General features: G+C 40.7%; 1 protein-coding gene across 3 annotated transcripts; it reads right to left on the minus strand.

Moving 5' to 3' along the window:
- Window positions 1–4,339: 4,339 nt before the first annotated feature.
- On the minus strand, window positions 4,340–15,568 carry pak2b (p21 protein (Cdc42/Rac)-activated kinase 2b). 3 transcript variants are annotated; one of them, XM_048253097.1, is made up of 15 exons: window positions 15,460–15,568; window positions 13,773–13,913; window positions 13,463–13,569; window positions 13,203–13,350; window positions 12,705–12,736; window positions 12,442–12,570; window positions 12,174–12,309; window positions 12,019–12,082; window positions 11,857–11,905; window positions 10,559–10,671; window positions 10,207–10,324; window positions 9,783–9,882; window positions 8,020–8,216; window positions 7,241–7,378; window positions 4,340–5,502 (listed from the first exon to the last, which is right to left on the minus strand). In XM_048253097.1, the coding sequence occupies exons 2-15, from the start codon at window positions 13,906–13,908 to the stop codon at window positions 5,416–5,418; spliced, it is 1,554 nt and encodes a 517-aa protein (XP_048109054.1). In that variant the 5' UTR covers window positions 13,909–13,913; window positions 15,460–15,568; the 3' UTR covers window positions 4,340–5,415. The 3 variants fall into 3 exon arrangements, with proteins under 3 accessions (XP_048109054.1, XP_048109053.1, XP_048109052.1); XM_048253096.1 differs by having other exon boundaries at window positions 13,773–14,144; XM_048253095.1 differs by lacking the exon at window positions 15,460–15,568 and having other exon boundaries at window positions 13,773–15,439.
- Window positions 15,569–15,891: the final 323 nt, after the last annotated feature.

The following is a 15,891-nucleotide window of genomic DNA, read 5'->3' on the forward strand; positions in this document are numbered from 1 at the left end:
GCAAACGGTAGTAACTGCATCGAATAACAACATGGATTTCGGTGCCTCATTTCGGTGCTTAAATCTCGTTTTTTTTTTTTTTTTTTTTTTGACGAGGCATCACTGCATGTCATGCGCCATCTCTAACTCTTGCTCTGATAGCAACACATCCAGATACAGTTAGCTAACATAAACACTGGATGTATAAACCAGAGGGGTCACCACTATAGGCGAGTGGACAGTGTTTGACAGCTTGCGGGAGCCCAAGTAGCTTTAAAGCGATATCACGAGCTCCTGTCAAAATCTAGCAGTGGGCCTAACTACACACAAGCAAAAGGCTATGAAACAACATCAACAGTATACGTTACACAATATCTTTGCTAATGCGCTAGCTGGCATTTATTTGAAATGTTATCAGCAAAGTTGTAAGATGAAAATTTTATTTCACGGTGTGTTCTAAACAACATAATGGCATGATATTAATCGTTCATATGCATGAGGTCCATATAGCATCACAATGAATATGAAGATCATGTTAAAAGTTAAATCATAAATATGTAGGTTACATACCCGATGTCACTGAGCTGTCAGAGGCTACAGAACCCTCCGTACTTTATCGCTAATTAAACTCAGCTGACTGGTATAGCGCATAGCCATAGTTGCTGTTAAAATGCCTAGCACTGGGAATCTAAACATTTCAACACCGACATGTAGCCTAACATGTTCAAAACTTTTGCGTGTTATGGGGGAAGACATGAAATTTCTTGAACCATTTGTGAACACACTAAATTAATTGGAAAATAATTCAGAAAGAGTCGCTGTCAGATTAGCTTGCTTGCAAATGCCGTTGTCCATGACCTGGCAGTTCTATATGGCAAGCGGGTTTAACATACCTTATGGCAAACCGCCTACACTGGGTAAACTTGAAAGCAGAGCTTACCATTGTGTGTGCATCCATGGCAAGCTGTTTTAACCTTTAAATGTAGGCTATTATGCGTAGGAGCAATGAGATATTGATAGTAAATTGAATAACAGTTAAATTTCCTCTTCAAATGTGTCTTATCAATAAAAAAAGCAATTCCTGCTTTAGACCATTTTAATTTAAATACAAAGTACCGGTTCAGGCACCTTTACGGCACCGCACCGTTTTAAAAGTATTGATTTAGCACCGGTATCGGATAAAACCCAAACGATACCCAACCCTACCAACAATAGTAAACTATTACTAGCCTATAACCACAAGGCCTACAATAAAGTGTCCTGGTCAAATCAGTTCCTTTATCGCGGGTGACTTTGTAGTTCTTCAGAGCCCTATTTCTACAACCCCTGCTGTCTGTACCACGTCCATTACGGACACTATCATCACGATTACCACTGCAACCTCCAAGCTATGTTGGGCAGAGGGTCGAAATAAGCATGGTATGCTTAGTGGACACCGTGGTATACACGAAAAGACGCACCTCCATTCACACTGTGACCATCACTGTCAATAGACAATCGATCATAATCTCCAACAGGATATTCTCCTTCAGAATCAGAATAGGTGAATAACATAGCCTACCCAAGACTTCATCACACGTGAACGTTTTTCAACATTTGGTGTAGGCCTGCTATGTCTGCTTCAATTTGTGCAAAACTATTACATCGCTTCCGTGTCATTACAAATGCACGTCTTCGTGTTTCTCGCGTGTAATACAAGTATTTCCTGAAAACTTTGTGCAGCGATTTTGGTTTGAATCAAGCTCTGGATGTCTAGCAATTAGTGGAGGAGAGTACAAAGGAGATGTGTCACCGTACTTGAATCTATCATCTATTTTAATCAGTATCGTTGTTTGTCGCAATTAAAAATACCCTCAAGGGCCGGATTACATTATTATTTTGACATAGGTCGCGGGCCGGGAGTTTGAGACCCCTGCTCTATCGTATTGCGGTTGCGGCCCTGTTCCGTAACAGCGTCCAGTGGCTACCTGGGATAACATCCTAATTCAGACCAAACGCACATCTGCCCAACCAACATTTTGCAACTTACAAATCATTATCAAACAGAAACTTGGAAAACATTGCAAAAAAAACGGATCAATACCTCCGATGACCGACGCATCCGAAGGCCTTCCACAGCCTAGCAATGGCGGACATGAGGCCAAAAGGCCAACCAACGGTTACATGTTGAAGCGATCGTCCACTCTCCCATCCTCACCGAAATCCCATACAATGTAAAGAATATTAATAGTCGATATGAAAACCGTTCGATTACCTATGCATTTAGCCCTATTTATGCATTATCTTTTCGGGAGCATTATGACATTTAGGCTATTTTGGCCTGGCACACATAGGCCCTTTCGAACGCGCATGTTGCTCAAGGATCCCCTCCAGACCACCTATGTTATAGCCTAGCCTACATTTCAATTCATACATGGTAAAAATCTAACTCACAAAATGTTGACGACACCCAAATGTTAATGTTAACAGCCTAAACAACTTACTCTCAGGCGGAGACAGAAAAGACATTTGGTGCCATCTTGTTCGCCACGTTTTCCACTAAGGCCTCGTGAACTAAACACACGACATTCGATATATTTCGAATAATTTCGCTTACATCGGTTCACCTCAGTTAAGTTGTATCTTTGCAGTATTCAGACAAATAGCAAATAGCCTACCTTTGCATTAAAGTTGATCTGCTGGGAAACCATGTGCCCGGAATGGCAGACCTCATCATCAGGTGGCGCCTGCCTGCTTGTCAAGTTGCACATGTTAGCTACGTTATTAACGTAACTTGCCCTTTTTTCCCCTCTGGTGGCCTTCAAGGTACAACCACGTATTAATTAAGCCTAAAATACACGTCCAAAAAACATCTAGGATGTGTTTTCAGTGTTTTCCAGTGAAAAAGCCTAAGATTTCCCTCATCTGTTATCACTGGCCTATATATATATATATATATATATATATATATATATATATATACTATACACTGCCTGATCTTTTCTTCCAAATTTCTTCATTTAGCCCCTTGTTTTAGTGTTACCATTTACTTTGAGGAGGTCACCAGGTCCCATTGTCTGACATTTCTATAGCTATTCTCCACTTTAGGTATGGTGTTTTGGTGGTTGAAAGTTTCACCCCATCCCTAAATGGACCACTTGGTCATCATAGATGCTGATCATGGATCACTCTTCTACAAACATGCACGACTCAGCTTAACCTTTATAAGCGCACACATGGACAAAGAATTTAGCTTTTGCTGGATTTTTTTTTTACCTAAGGACATGGTTTGAGATTGGCATAAAAAAAAGCATTAAATCCCAATGACACCATGTCCATTTCAAGTGTCGGGGTGAGAAAATTATTCTTTTGGGATGTTTTTCAAAAGGGGGCACCTGGTGACATTATCAAATGGTAACACTAAAACAAGGGGCTAAATTAAGATTCTGGAGGAAAAGATCAGGCAGTGTGCCAAGAGACCTGCCCCAATAGGCCACATTGAACCATTAAACCACTCAATGCTCCAAAACATACAGCCAAACAAGGCAAGAAATGGTTAATAGAGAACAATATCAATATTTTAGTGTCTTAGTCAGTCTGAGGTGGGGGTGGGCGCCTGCCTCCGAAGTCCATCTTCCTGGTCTCTGCGACAACAGTGATGACGAACTACGTCACTAGGTGAAAATGCTTCTTTTTCTGATTCCATGTTTCTACCACATTGTCTAACAACCTTTTGGCATTTGACCCTTCAGTCAGAACAAGCATATTGATAAAGAGAAAATCAACTAAAATTCAAACAAAACAAAATCAAATTAAATCAATATTTGTCAGGGGTATGAATAATTTTGTTCTTAACTTGTAATAATCAATCTGGAGTGCTTTGCAGTAATGTGTAATAAAGGAAGTCAGATGAGCAATGGGATATGGTGGTTATGTATTGTTACCTTAAGTCTTTTTAAAGACGATGTTTAGCAAAAAGCAAAGGAGCAGTCTTTCTTCTATGCAGTCAATTAATTTGGCTTAATTCACACGTGCTTGTTCAATCCATTCCTTTAGTTTTCCACGACAATCAAATTCTACCTTCCATTTCAAAGACATCCAATCGATAAGGTTGAGAAATACACTGCATAAATCGCATTTCCCACCTGCATACAGCTATAAATCACACACCCATGAAAATTCTCAACCTCTGTAGTTTAATTATATTGCCCAACATCGAGTGCAATCATTCAGTTTGTTGTTCTTGCATATCCTCACACACATCTGCACCATACACCAAAAATTCACCATTAATTACCTTGACCTTGGTGAAACCAATCACAACTTACAAATGTATTAAAAAGATTAACCGAAACAATGAAACAACAAAGGACTTCGTGAATTTGACAAGAAACACTATTTTTTATTTTCACAGTTACAATTTTTGACATGGGAATAAAGTCAGATTCAAGGCACCAAAACAGGCCTGACCAAGACTTACAACAGATCTATTTATAATGTTAGTTATTAAAAACAAAAATAGTGTTTATACATATAAACATACATATTAAATGACAGCTTGTCTAAAAGTCCTAATTTGTATACTACCGTTTCCTTTTTTGAAGTTCGTAATATACATAACAAATTTTACCTTATGAAAGTTTATCTTCCCAGGTTCTAGTCAAATGAAGAAACGGCCATAAGAAGGACTCCATCCTGTACGGGTTCACAATACTTAGTTTGTGTAGGAACAAGTACACAAGGCACAAGTGACAACCCTACCACTCACAAGCTACTGTTGGCATCGGCAAATAAGGTGCACGCCATCCTCTGAAGGAGGCTGGTGAGATTCAAAACTGACGTGGCAACAAGGGAGTGTCATAAACGCTACTTCTTTTTGAAATTATGGAAAAAAAAATCGAACACAATGTTCTTCGCATGGAGTGGAGAAATCAAGATATGTTTCTGGACCCACACTTGAATGTTGTCTTTTTTACGTCATATTTTGAAATGAAAGACACATGGATCTATACAACATGGAGACATGATTCATACAAAACAAAAAAAAAAGTTACCTGCGACAAGAGATAGATTTTGTTTGTTTTTGATCGGTCACATGAAATTGAGTCATCAATATTATGGAACACATCGTTTTTTCTGTATAGTTTAAAAATGCAGGGGGAAAATACCATCTCAGTTGGTGTCGGGGAAGAGTTCATAACCCCTGGGTAAGACAAAAAATAATAATAAACAAACAAACAAAAAACTAAATAAAGAGTCCATAAGGCCACCAGAGTTCCAACCCCTGTAGATTGGGGCTTACGTTTTTGGTCTTGGAGACAGCGTGGCTTCAAGGGCTTGGCTGCTTGATGGCACGTCAGCAAAAGAAAGTGTAGGGGGCACAAGGAGAAGGGGCTTCTGACATCACGTCAGGAACACTCAGCTCAGGATGATTAAGGGACCCGCTCATCTGAAAGGTTAGCGGTTGTTCTTCATGGCATCCTTGGCTGCTAAGATAAGTGGCGTGAGGCTAGATAGAGGCTTGGCCAGCTTCAGGAAGGGGTGCTGCAGTAGAAAAAGAGGGGGGTAGGTTGTTAACATTTATTTATATCCTGCACAAAACACAATGGTCATCAGTCATGGACAATCAGTTTAACTGGCCCTTTGATGGGTCCTAGTAGTGAGCAGCTGGAAGTTGATACAGGTGCAAATCAAGTTAATTACAGTGCATGAAAATGCACTGTTCTGTTATCCGAAGTCTTCTTCTTCTTCCCACCAAATTTCTGCGTCTAATTCAGCTTCAACCGTTTAACGTAGAAACTTCGTTCAAACTTTGTAACGTAGGTCTTGAAAAGGACACTTGAGGAATGTATTTTTCACTTTTGTAAACTTTATACTTTTTGAGATATTAACAAAAAACAAGCTTATTTTTCCCCATAGACTTTACATTAGCACTATGACATCACAATGGACTAATTAACTTGATTTGCACCTGTATCAACTTCCAGCTGCTCAACTAGGACCCATCAAAGGGCCAGTTAAACTGATTGCACCTGTATCAACTGCTTTCTGCTTAACTAGGCCAGCTCTCTGTGTCTCTCCATTCTACAAGGATATAAGGCACATTCCATCCAACTTTCTATCCATTCATCCTCTTCAAACCATTCACTCATCCACCCATTAAACTATCCATCAACATCCATTAAACAATCTGCCTAGCAACATCCATTCAACTTTCTGTCTATCAACATCCATTACACTATCTACATTCAACTTTTAAACTATATAGTTAACTGCAACAGTTAACCATGGCGTCCCCCAGGGATCTGTCCTTGGCCCCCTCCTCTTTACCATCTACTTGCTCCCCCTCGGTCAGATCATCCGCAACCATGGACTCAGTTTCCACTGCTATGCAGACGACACCCAACTGTATGTCAGCACCAAGCCCTCCTCACAACTCCCACCAATACAACTCAACAACTGTCTGCATGATATCAAAACCTGGATGACCAACAACCTTCTGAAACTCAACACCAACAAGACAGAGCTCATGGTGGTGGCCCCAGCACCACTGCTCAGGAAGGTTGGAGACCTCACCCTGGTCATCGACGGCTGTCCCACCTCCCCATCTCCCAAAGTGCGGAACCTGGGCGTCATTATGGACTCCACACTCTCATTCAGTTTCCACATCCAGAGCATCACCAAATCTACCTTCTTTCCCCTCCGTAACATTTCAAGACTCCGGCCGTCACTCACCGAAACTCTCATTCATGCATTGGTCACCTCCCGTCTGGACTACTGCAATGGGGTCCTGTCTGGGCTGCCCAACAAAGCCCTAGACAGATTGCCCTGAATTATCCCGCTTATTATACAGCTACTTGCCAAAACGAAAAAATAAACTCCACGATATGTCTCTACATTTATTTGTTACTGTTTTGTTGTGGCTTTTGCTGAAAAACAAATAGTTCGCAACACACGCTGAACTTGAATGAAATGTTCTTTAGAACACAGCTGATCAACCGTCTGCCTTCACTTTTGCCTTCAATAGAGGGTTCTACTTGCATTGTGAAGAGCCGTATAATAAAGAGTAATAGCAACATATCCTTCTTCTCATTCTATTTTGATTCATTGTGATGAGACTGTGCTTTTTAATATGGCAGAAAATAAAATCACAAGACACTCAAACATACAGTACCAAATATCTGCAAAATGTACTGAATCAGCCTAATCATATCCAGGTGAGACATCCCAAATCCAATACCATAAGGTGACTGGTATCTCACCAGGTGACTGGCAACCTCACCTGCAACAGCTCTTTTCCTCCTCCTCGTTTCTCCACGTCCATCTCCAGACAACGGCTCAGGAAGTCACGGAAAACCGGCGACAGCTTCTCTGGACTCTGAAGCTCCGGGGTGCCATTTGTGGCAATTAAATAGAGTGCCTGAGAGGGTGCGAAAGAGCGCAAGAGGGGCAGTGACAGACAGAAACAAATAAACAGAGAGGAGAAGCAGATCAGAAATGAGGACACCGACAGAGAGACTGGGAGCAGGCTTCTGTTAACCCCCCCTCCCCCACTGTGAATACATGCATTTATTCATTCAAACTTTATTTATTCTCGGAGATTCATTGTTTGTTTGTTTGTTTATTTAATTTAAGGCCATTTTCGCAACTAAGGCTATTTAATGGCCAGAGCACTGTGTGTTACAGAAACTTAAATATGTTTTTTAAAATCTATACTAGTAAAATATTCTAAAACCTTCAAAAGGTGGGACCTTCGGAGATTCACTGAGGGTAGTCCTCATTTTCAGTGAAGCCGAGATTACAGTAACAATGAAATAACAAGAGATATAGTATAATAATTGTGGTAAATAAAACAAAATAAAACAATTAATAAGAACCTACATAACGTTATGAAGGAGGAAGGGAAAAATAAAAATACAGAAAATATTAATAATAAAATGATAATAATAATAATAATAATAATAAAATAACATTTACATAAAACAGGTACAATTTGACATAGGAAGGTTGGTGATTACAGATCTGAATTGATTATAGGAAAGTAGAGAGTTCTGTACAGACCCTTAGTGGGTTCTCATTGAGGTACGGTGGCTCGCCTTCCACCATCTCTATGGCCATGATGCCCAGGGACCAGATGTCCACCTTGGGCCCATAAGCCTTCCGGGTCACGACCTCAGGCGCCATCCAGTAAGGGGTTCCCACCATGGTGCTGCGCTTGCTCTGCTCTGGAGTAATCTGGGCACAGAACCCAAAATCGGCTGAAAGTGAAAGACAGAGACAGGAGAGGAAAATAGATCATTAGACAATTATAAAATCATAAAAGTCAACTATTATTATGACTGCCGCGCAAGCAAGGTTTGGTCAGAATTTTTTTTCTTCCGGATTTTTACTTTTTTTTTCTTCAGTAATTTTGTGTTAACGATTGCCGGGACACTGACAGACCGAAACTTGGTCGGCATGTAGCCCCACAAAGATGACATGGAATCATTTGATCCGTCGCCCCCTCACCACACCAGACACGCCGAAATGTGGGTAGGGCGGACACAGTTTTCTGTGAATATGTCGAGAACCGTAGGGCCTAGGAGGGCCATATTTTTTTGGAAGACGCACACAAACACACACATAACCATGCACACATATAAAACACATCCACACACATAAAGATACACACACATCCACAGAAACACACAAGCACACACACAGGCATGCACACAAGCGCGCTCGCACACACAGAAACACACAAGCATGCACACAAGCGCGTGCACGCAGACACATACACAGAAACACACAAGCACACACACTTATACTTATACAGTCAAGCGCGCGCACACACACACACACACACACACACACACACACACACACGATACAAGAGTGATTTATTTTTGCGGAGATAATATGCAGAACTGGGCGGCGGTCATATTTGAGTCGCATCTAGTTAGTCTGATTATAGTCAGATGATTTTACTACTACTACCACTCTTACGGCATTTTTAATACAGAAATTCTGCAGGATTTAATGACCATTAAGAAAAAGATTCATCAACTAATACTTCAACACAAGTATTCTTTCCAAGGCTACTTTCTTCCTTTTGAAATGACGACGCAAGGTTATACCATGTGACAGTGCTGAAGAAGCCAGGCACTAAGGAAAACAAACATAGTAAGAGCTAGTGAATGACATGGTGAATGTCAGGGCCAGAGAAAAGTTGTGTAAGGATGAATAAAAACGACAAAAGGAATACAGACGGTTTAGAACGCTTACAATCTCATGATTTCAATAACATGTTATCACAACTGTCAATGAAAAACACTGCCATGTGTTTAAGTTAAGTTGGAAGGGACTACTTTTTAACAAGTTTTGACATCTACGATACATCAATGATATCAATCAAAATGTGCACACAACACACAAGTCACTGAAACAAATGCAATTCCATTGATTGTGTTTAGGTCAGTTATTTGTTTAACCTTGCTGACAAAGTAACGAGCTAGCAAGGCACTACTAGCCTGCCAGTGGTGAATGCAACATGGAAATACAGGCTTAACTAATTCTTTGTTAAACTGAATTGCACGAATGATCATGTGGTTTGTGCGAATGGTCATGTGATCTGCCATTCTCTACCGTCTAGGTGTCCCGTGCGGACAAGATTCGCAAATTGCAAACTTGCGTGAGGATGGAGAACAGGTTTTAGAAAACAGAAAAGGAATAGTGTGGATGTAGCCAAAGTCTTATTTCATTGCCAAAACAGACACCAGTGAAGGGACCTACTGATGATCATCTCTCAATTTTATCAGTGTATGTTTTCACTCATTTTTACTCACTGAGTTTAACCGAGCCGTCCATGCCCAATAGGACGTTGTCACTTTTGATGTCTCGATGGATGACCTGGTTGGCATGCAGGAACTCCAATGCTTGTAAACACTAGCAAAATAGAGTGAAAAGAGAGAGAGAAGAAATAAATCATTGTAATGTCTATAGAAAAAACTGGTGCACCAATCAGTTAATGAGACATCATCAAAGGTTCAACAAAGATCTTAATCTTACTGTTGCAATACTTTGCAATTCTATATGGCGGAACAATGAATATAATATATGAAAAACAATGTAGGTTATATTATACAGTATAGAATCACATGATGAACTTCATCAAACTAATCAAACTGAAATAAAACTTAGCAATTCAAGTCATGGTTACTGTGATTATATAACATGAAAAGTTGTCTATAAATCAGGCTGCTACATCACCTCTCGACAAACAGCTGCAATCTGAGCCTCATCCATACACGTCTCGGTCACAACATCTGTGAGAGATCCACCGGCCAGATACTCCATCACTACAAAGAGCTCCTCGCCTACCAAAAAGCTATAAGGCAAATATAGGAAGACAAATCAATAAACAAAAGGTTAAGAAAAACAATTACAACTCACAACCCCAACCAACGTTTAACTGTTGATTGTGATCTATAACTGAACTCTAATTTAATAGTTAATAAAAGATGTAGGAGTAGCAAAGGCTACGGACACGATCATACATGTATTCTTCCCATAGGTGAGATCAACTAACAATCATCTAACAAGCATCTAACAATGGTTTTACCTGTCTACGAAGTTGACAATGTTCGGGTTTTTCAGCTCCTTCATCACCAGGATCTCATTGATGATGAGCTCCTTTTTGGGCTGTTTCTGGAGGTTAATCTGTTTAATGGCCACCTTGAGATCACAGAGAAGACAATGAGCAGGACATTCAGGACTCAATCGTCTTCAGACAGAAAAAGGTGATCTAAAATCTATTCATGCCTCACATGGCCACACAATCTACACATTGATGTGTATTCCTGTGCATATGGATTAATCATAGCCTATAGTTCCGAAACTAAGATGATGGTTGTCAGCTGTTATGGGACAGGTCAATCCTAACTTTTTCCCCCAGATTATGTGAAGCTCACATTGAGAGGAAATCACTCATTATACTGTATTTATGAAGGTTTCTTTATTTAAAAAGACATTTCAAAATGTCTTTCCTCGTAAGTTAAACTTAGCTGTGATAGCCAGTGCCTATGGTGTCTGTGTTGTGCTTAGTTGTAAGGATGTGCTAGGAACAAAGCAGTGAGCTACGGGTGATTGCACCTCAACAGCATTGCTAAGACCATAAACAAGTGTTGTAAATGGCAACAATAATTAGCTCAAAAACTAGAGATAAATTAACTTTTGATGTTTTACAAAAACGGTGTCGTGGAGTAGGGGGGAGAAATAAGATGAAAAACGATTATGAGTCTTTACTGTAGTAAGAGTTTGCAAGATAGGAACAACAGGAAAATAGCTTTTAAAATGGCTGGTTAAAATGTAGCCTAATGCACTCTTGTGTGTTATGTGAAGAATGCAAACGTGAGCCCATAAAGGCGGCTGTTAAACCTAAAGAATGCACCTGCAACCGAAACTATCTGCAACCTATGAACCTATACAGCAATCAAATGGTAGCCTGATGTCCTACCTGCGAATGTCTGCTACAGTGGTTGAAGGAACGGTCACGTAGATTTCATGATCAAATGATACATTTTAGGTTTTTTTTATTAGCCAGGCTGAAGACAGTGGTGTCAGTTACTGTTGGTACAAGGGTAGGCTAATTTATGTCTCATGTCTTTTGCAAGAGCAAGGTCTGTGGCCACGCCCCCCACTAGAAATGTTATTACATTTTGCAAGTGCGATGTGTGAAGTGTTTGTTCCCCCTCCCATACCCCCTTTTGAGAACCACTGCTCAACATCATTTTCAGTTCTGAAAATGGATGATAGTTCCAAAATCACTAAGTAATCGTGTTTAATAATCGTGATCTAAATATTGAACAAAATACTTTTGATAATGATTTTTTGCATAATCGAGCAGCCGTAGTCCCTTACCTCCTGTCCAGTTGCAACATCTATTGCAGTGTACACTGTTCCTGAAGCTCTGAGGGGGACAAAAGACAGCAACTCTCACTGAATCTGTGTAAATCTGCTTTCATACTAATACAAATTTACATTTCTGCACATGCATACATTCACAAATACATTCACACTTACCCTTGCCCAATCTTTTCGTAACGTGTATACTTCTTCTTGGGATCTCCAATACTAACTATGGTTCCTGAGCAGATTAATAAAACAAAAAGGAATCATCGTGATGTTTTGGGGGACAGTGGCACATAATGTTAAAGTTAAGTGGATACCAGTCATACTCAGTTTGTCCATAATCTCTTCATCCGTCATCTTGCCCTTCTTCTTCTGTCGGTCAGCTGCCTTGGAGGCCGAGTCCCCGTCTGGAGCAGTCACAGGCGGGGGCAGGGGATCAATCATGGAGGGTCGCGTATATACCTGTAAGGTATAGGACAATGATTAAAGAATGAAGTAATATGTACACAGAGTGTATGCAGTTAACCTTGAAGCTAATGAAAAAAGATCCAGAGGATTGCTAGAGAGCAGAAATGTGAGGGAGACAATACTCACACTCTTGGTGTGTTCAGGGCGGGGTGCGACAATAGGTGGAGGTGCCTCATCATCATCTTCATCGTCATCACCACCGTTATCAATGTCTTTGGTGTTTGTTGATGAAGGTTCTGTGCCTTTCTTGACAGGCTGTGGGATATTTTAGAACAAAACATGGGGGAAGACAAATGCTCAGACAGACTTTTGATGGGACAAATCCCCTACTACAGTCATCATCACATAAAAAATAAAGATGCTGCAATAGTTCCAAGCCTAGTACTTACAGATTGTGGGCCTGGGGGATAACCATCTTTTTCTGTGGACACATTCAATACAGGACACAGACAGATGAACCTCAATGACCACAACAAGATACCGCATTCTTTTTAAGCACAGGACATTCAAAGGCTCTGCCATGGAGATTTGCAGCCAGCTCAATTGGACCTGTAGAATCGTGTAGAACTGTCTTGTAGAATCATTGCCATTGCCATTTATTGGAAGCCAGACAGACTGAAGTATCTCAGCTACTCAGTTTGTAAAGAGGTCAGGAAAAATAGTAGGTTCACTTTAACACAGCATCGATCACGTCTGGTGTAGCCAGTTCCATTGATTACAGTGGAAGCTAATTGTTGCAGCAGACACTCCGCAAATGGAACGCTTTAGTTACACGCCTGGTGTAGCCTCCCTGTAAGACTACTGTTGATTATTGATTCCACCTATGATACTATGAAGACTCCAACTATATCCATAGCAGACAGATAGATACACATAAAAAAACACACCTGATGAGAAACTGAGGTACTTCTGGCGGCCGTTGCCTGTAGAATCGTAGAACTTCAGAACATCGAGTACAGCTTGAGGATTCTTCTTCTGCTCAGACTTGGTGATATTGGATGTCTGCAGGAGCCGCGCCCACTGCTCTGGCATACCCTATGGACAACAAGCAGGGAGACCATTTATAACAAGCAAGTGGTTAGTGGTGGTACATCTCAGTTTGCATCTGTCAACTACCCTTTCATAGACGAAGAGAACTCATACTCACTGTAAACTCTCCTGTGACTGCATCAAAACCGACATGGATTGTGTGTTCAAAATCAGACGGTGGAGAAATCTCAGGCCGCTCCTTGTCTCGGTCTTTTCTTCTGCCCACTGAAAATCACCCAAGTAAAATAGATGTAACCATTTTCTGCAAGGATAATCTATGAAACCCTCATCTGAGGAAATCACACTGACAAATTACTCTAGGGTTTACAAAACAATTGCAAATACAACCCTAGATCTTCTGTCTCCCACAGAAAATGTATTTACAAGGTGTGACAGCAGGTGGACAGGGTGAAAAGTAGGGAGGTCACCTTTCTCCCCGCTGGAGAAGATGGAGATGATCTTGTTGCGTTTCCTCTCCTCTGGCACAGAGGGCAGGGGCTTGGAGCTGTGATTGGCTGAGAGTGTGTGGTCTTTCCCGCTGCTGCCAAAACTGGTGCTACTCATCCTCACTGGAGGGGCGGGGGGTTTATCCTCGTGATCCCCGTTGTCACACATGACCACAGAGAGCGAGTGAGTGAAGAGACAGAGAACAAGAGAGACAGAAAACGAGGAAATGAGGAGAAAGGAGAGGAAAATCGAAGAAGAGTGAGAAATGTGCAGAGGCAAGAGATGCAGTGACAGGTGGAGGAGAGGGTGAAAAGAACGGAGGAAGAGTTCAAAGTACAAGATCGGGAATGGCACTGCAGACAAACAGAAATACATCCTGTGATTTAGAAAGACTGAGAGCATAACATGTTCTTTTTATTTGCACCATACCTTTTACATGAATTCTACACATTTAAATAGTTATGCCTAGAAATGAAGCACACAACACAAAATATCTCCACACAGAACATCTAGTTATTACTACACATAATTCTCTGTCACCATACCTAATGCAAGTACTGTAGGGAAAATAACAAGACGTTACAGGTGAGTTACTGCACTCACAACCATACAACAAATGAGCTGTGCTATCCACTTCCCATCCTCTGGAAAGAAAACAACTCAAATTGCCAAAGGCAATGAATAAAGAAAATGGTGGGAGTAACGTTGCTAGCAAGCTGTGTTTACATCAAGAGCGAGCACATCCAATTTGTCTTGGAACGTCATCTAGCTAGCTCAAGCCAAAGCGAAATTGCCAATGTAATGTGTAAAGAAAAGTCCTCAACTGTGGGAATAACGTTAACGTTGCCAGCAAGCTGTTTACAGCAGGAGCGAGCACACAACCAATTTGTCTTAGAACGTTATACCTAGCACAAGCATACGTGCGCTTACAAGGTATCTTAGTTCAAACTTGTTCAGTCATTGCCTTGAAGATGTTTTCCATATTCGATTTTAAATGAGACAATGTTTGCATTAAAGCGCCGAGTTGTTACAGACCGGCGCTCAAACAATTCAAATTCCTCATTCAATGTGTTAAGGCTATTCGCTACCTTGCTATCATGATACCTTATAGTAAGTTTAGCAACCTAAAGTCAAGTTGCACAACTTCTCCAAAAAGACTAACTCCAATTTGTATCCACCTTAAGTTAACGTTAAAGTATCCTAAACACTGGTGTTTGCCAAGTCTATATATTTATGCTAGCTAGCTAGGGGAAACTTTGCTACTAGCTGAGCAAATTCGATGATCTCATTTATCATGTATAGCATACGTAGCAAGCCACAACCAGCTGAACAAGAAAATATGCAGAATCGAAAGATAGGCTGACTACTTAGTGCTAACTTAAATTACTCAGATGCATAAGGTGCGGTGAATGCTCTTCCACACTTGGTTCATAAACGTTGTCAGCTCAAGGGAGGAAAGGAAAAAACCTGTCCATTGTACCGCTAACTCTGGCTAAACACCTACCTAGCAAGCTAGCTATCTTGCTGGCTAAACTTTCTCTAAACTTAACATAAGCTTCAAAGCTCGCTAACTGACCAGGCTCAGAAAGCTCCAATATAAAAACAGTTACGGTTTACGTGAAGCCACTGAAATGTAAACACACAACTATATATTAAGAGAACACTTACCAAATTATATTCCTAAAAGCGGCTATGTATACAGTGGCTTTGAATCTTCAGTCATACAGGACAAGAAGAGGAGGGGGATCTGCGACCTGGATGAACCTAGCATCTAGCTAATCTCACGCCTACTTCTGGGTCACATTTCCTTGACATGTCAAAATAAAAGCACTCCACAGATTTGTCACTTGCACAGAAACAAAAAGCAGTGAAAAGAGGGATCGCGACAGCAACTGAACTGTGTATAGGGAAAAAAGTAGAAGAGCAAGAAAGAAAAAAAGAACAAATACTAAGTAAAATAAAATAAACAATGAAATAAAAATAAATAAATGCTTTAATGGGCTTTTAAAAAAGGAAAAGTGCTGGGACAGTTACGCATTCATGGCCCGTATGTCTTGGGGAAAGAAGCTCCGATTCTCAGTCTTTCAGTGCTGGCTTTGA

This window comes from Alosa alosa, chromosome 9, assembly GCF_017589495.1.
Source record: "Alosa alosa isolate M-15738 ecotype Scorff River chromosome 9, AALO_Geno_1.1, whole genome shotgun sequence".
Lineage (NCBI taxonomy): Eukaryota > Metazoa > Chordata > Actinopteri > Clupeiformes > Clupeidae > Alosa > Alosa alosa.

Excerpts from the sequence above, each read along its gene's own strand:
- pak2b (XM_048253095.1), bottom strand. The coding sequence starts at position 14,193 with ATGCTCTCAGTCTTTCTAAATCACAGGATGTATTTCTGTTTGTCTGCA. Across the intron at positions 11,906-12,018 it reads TACGAAAAGATTGGGCAAGG|AGCTTCAGGAACAGTGTACA; the intron begins GTAAGTGTGAAT and ends TGTCCCCCTCAG. Across the intron at positions 10,672-11,856 it reads ATGTTGCAACTGGACAGGAG|GTGGCCATTAAACAGATTAA; the intron begins GTAAGGGACTAC and ends TGTGATCTCAAG.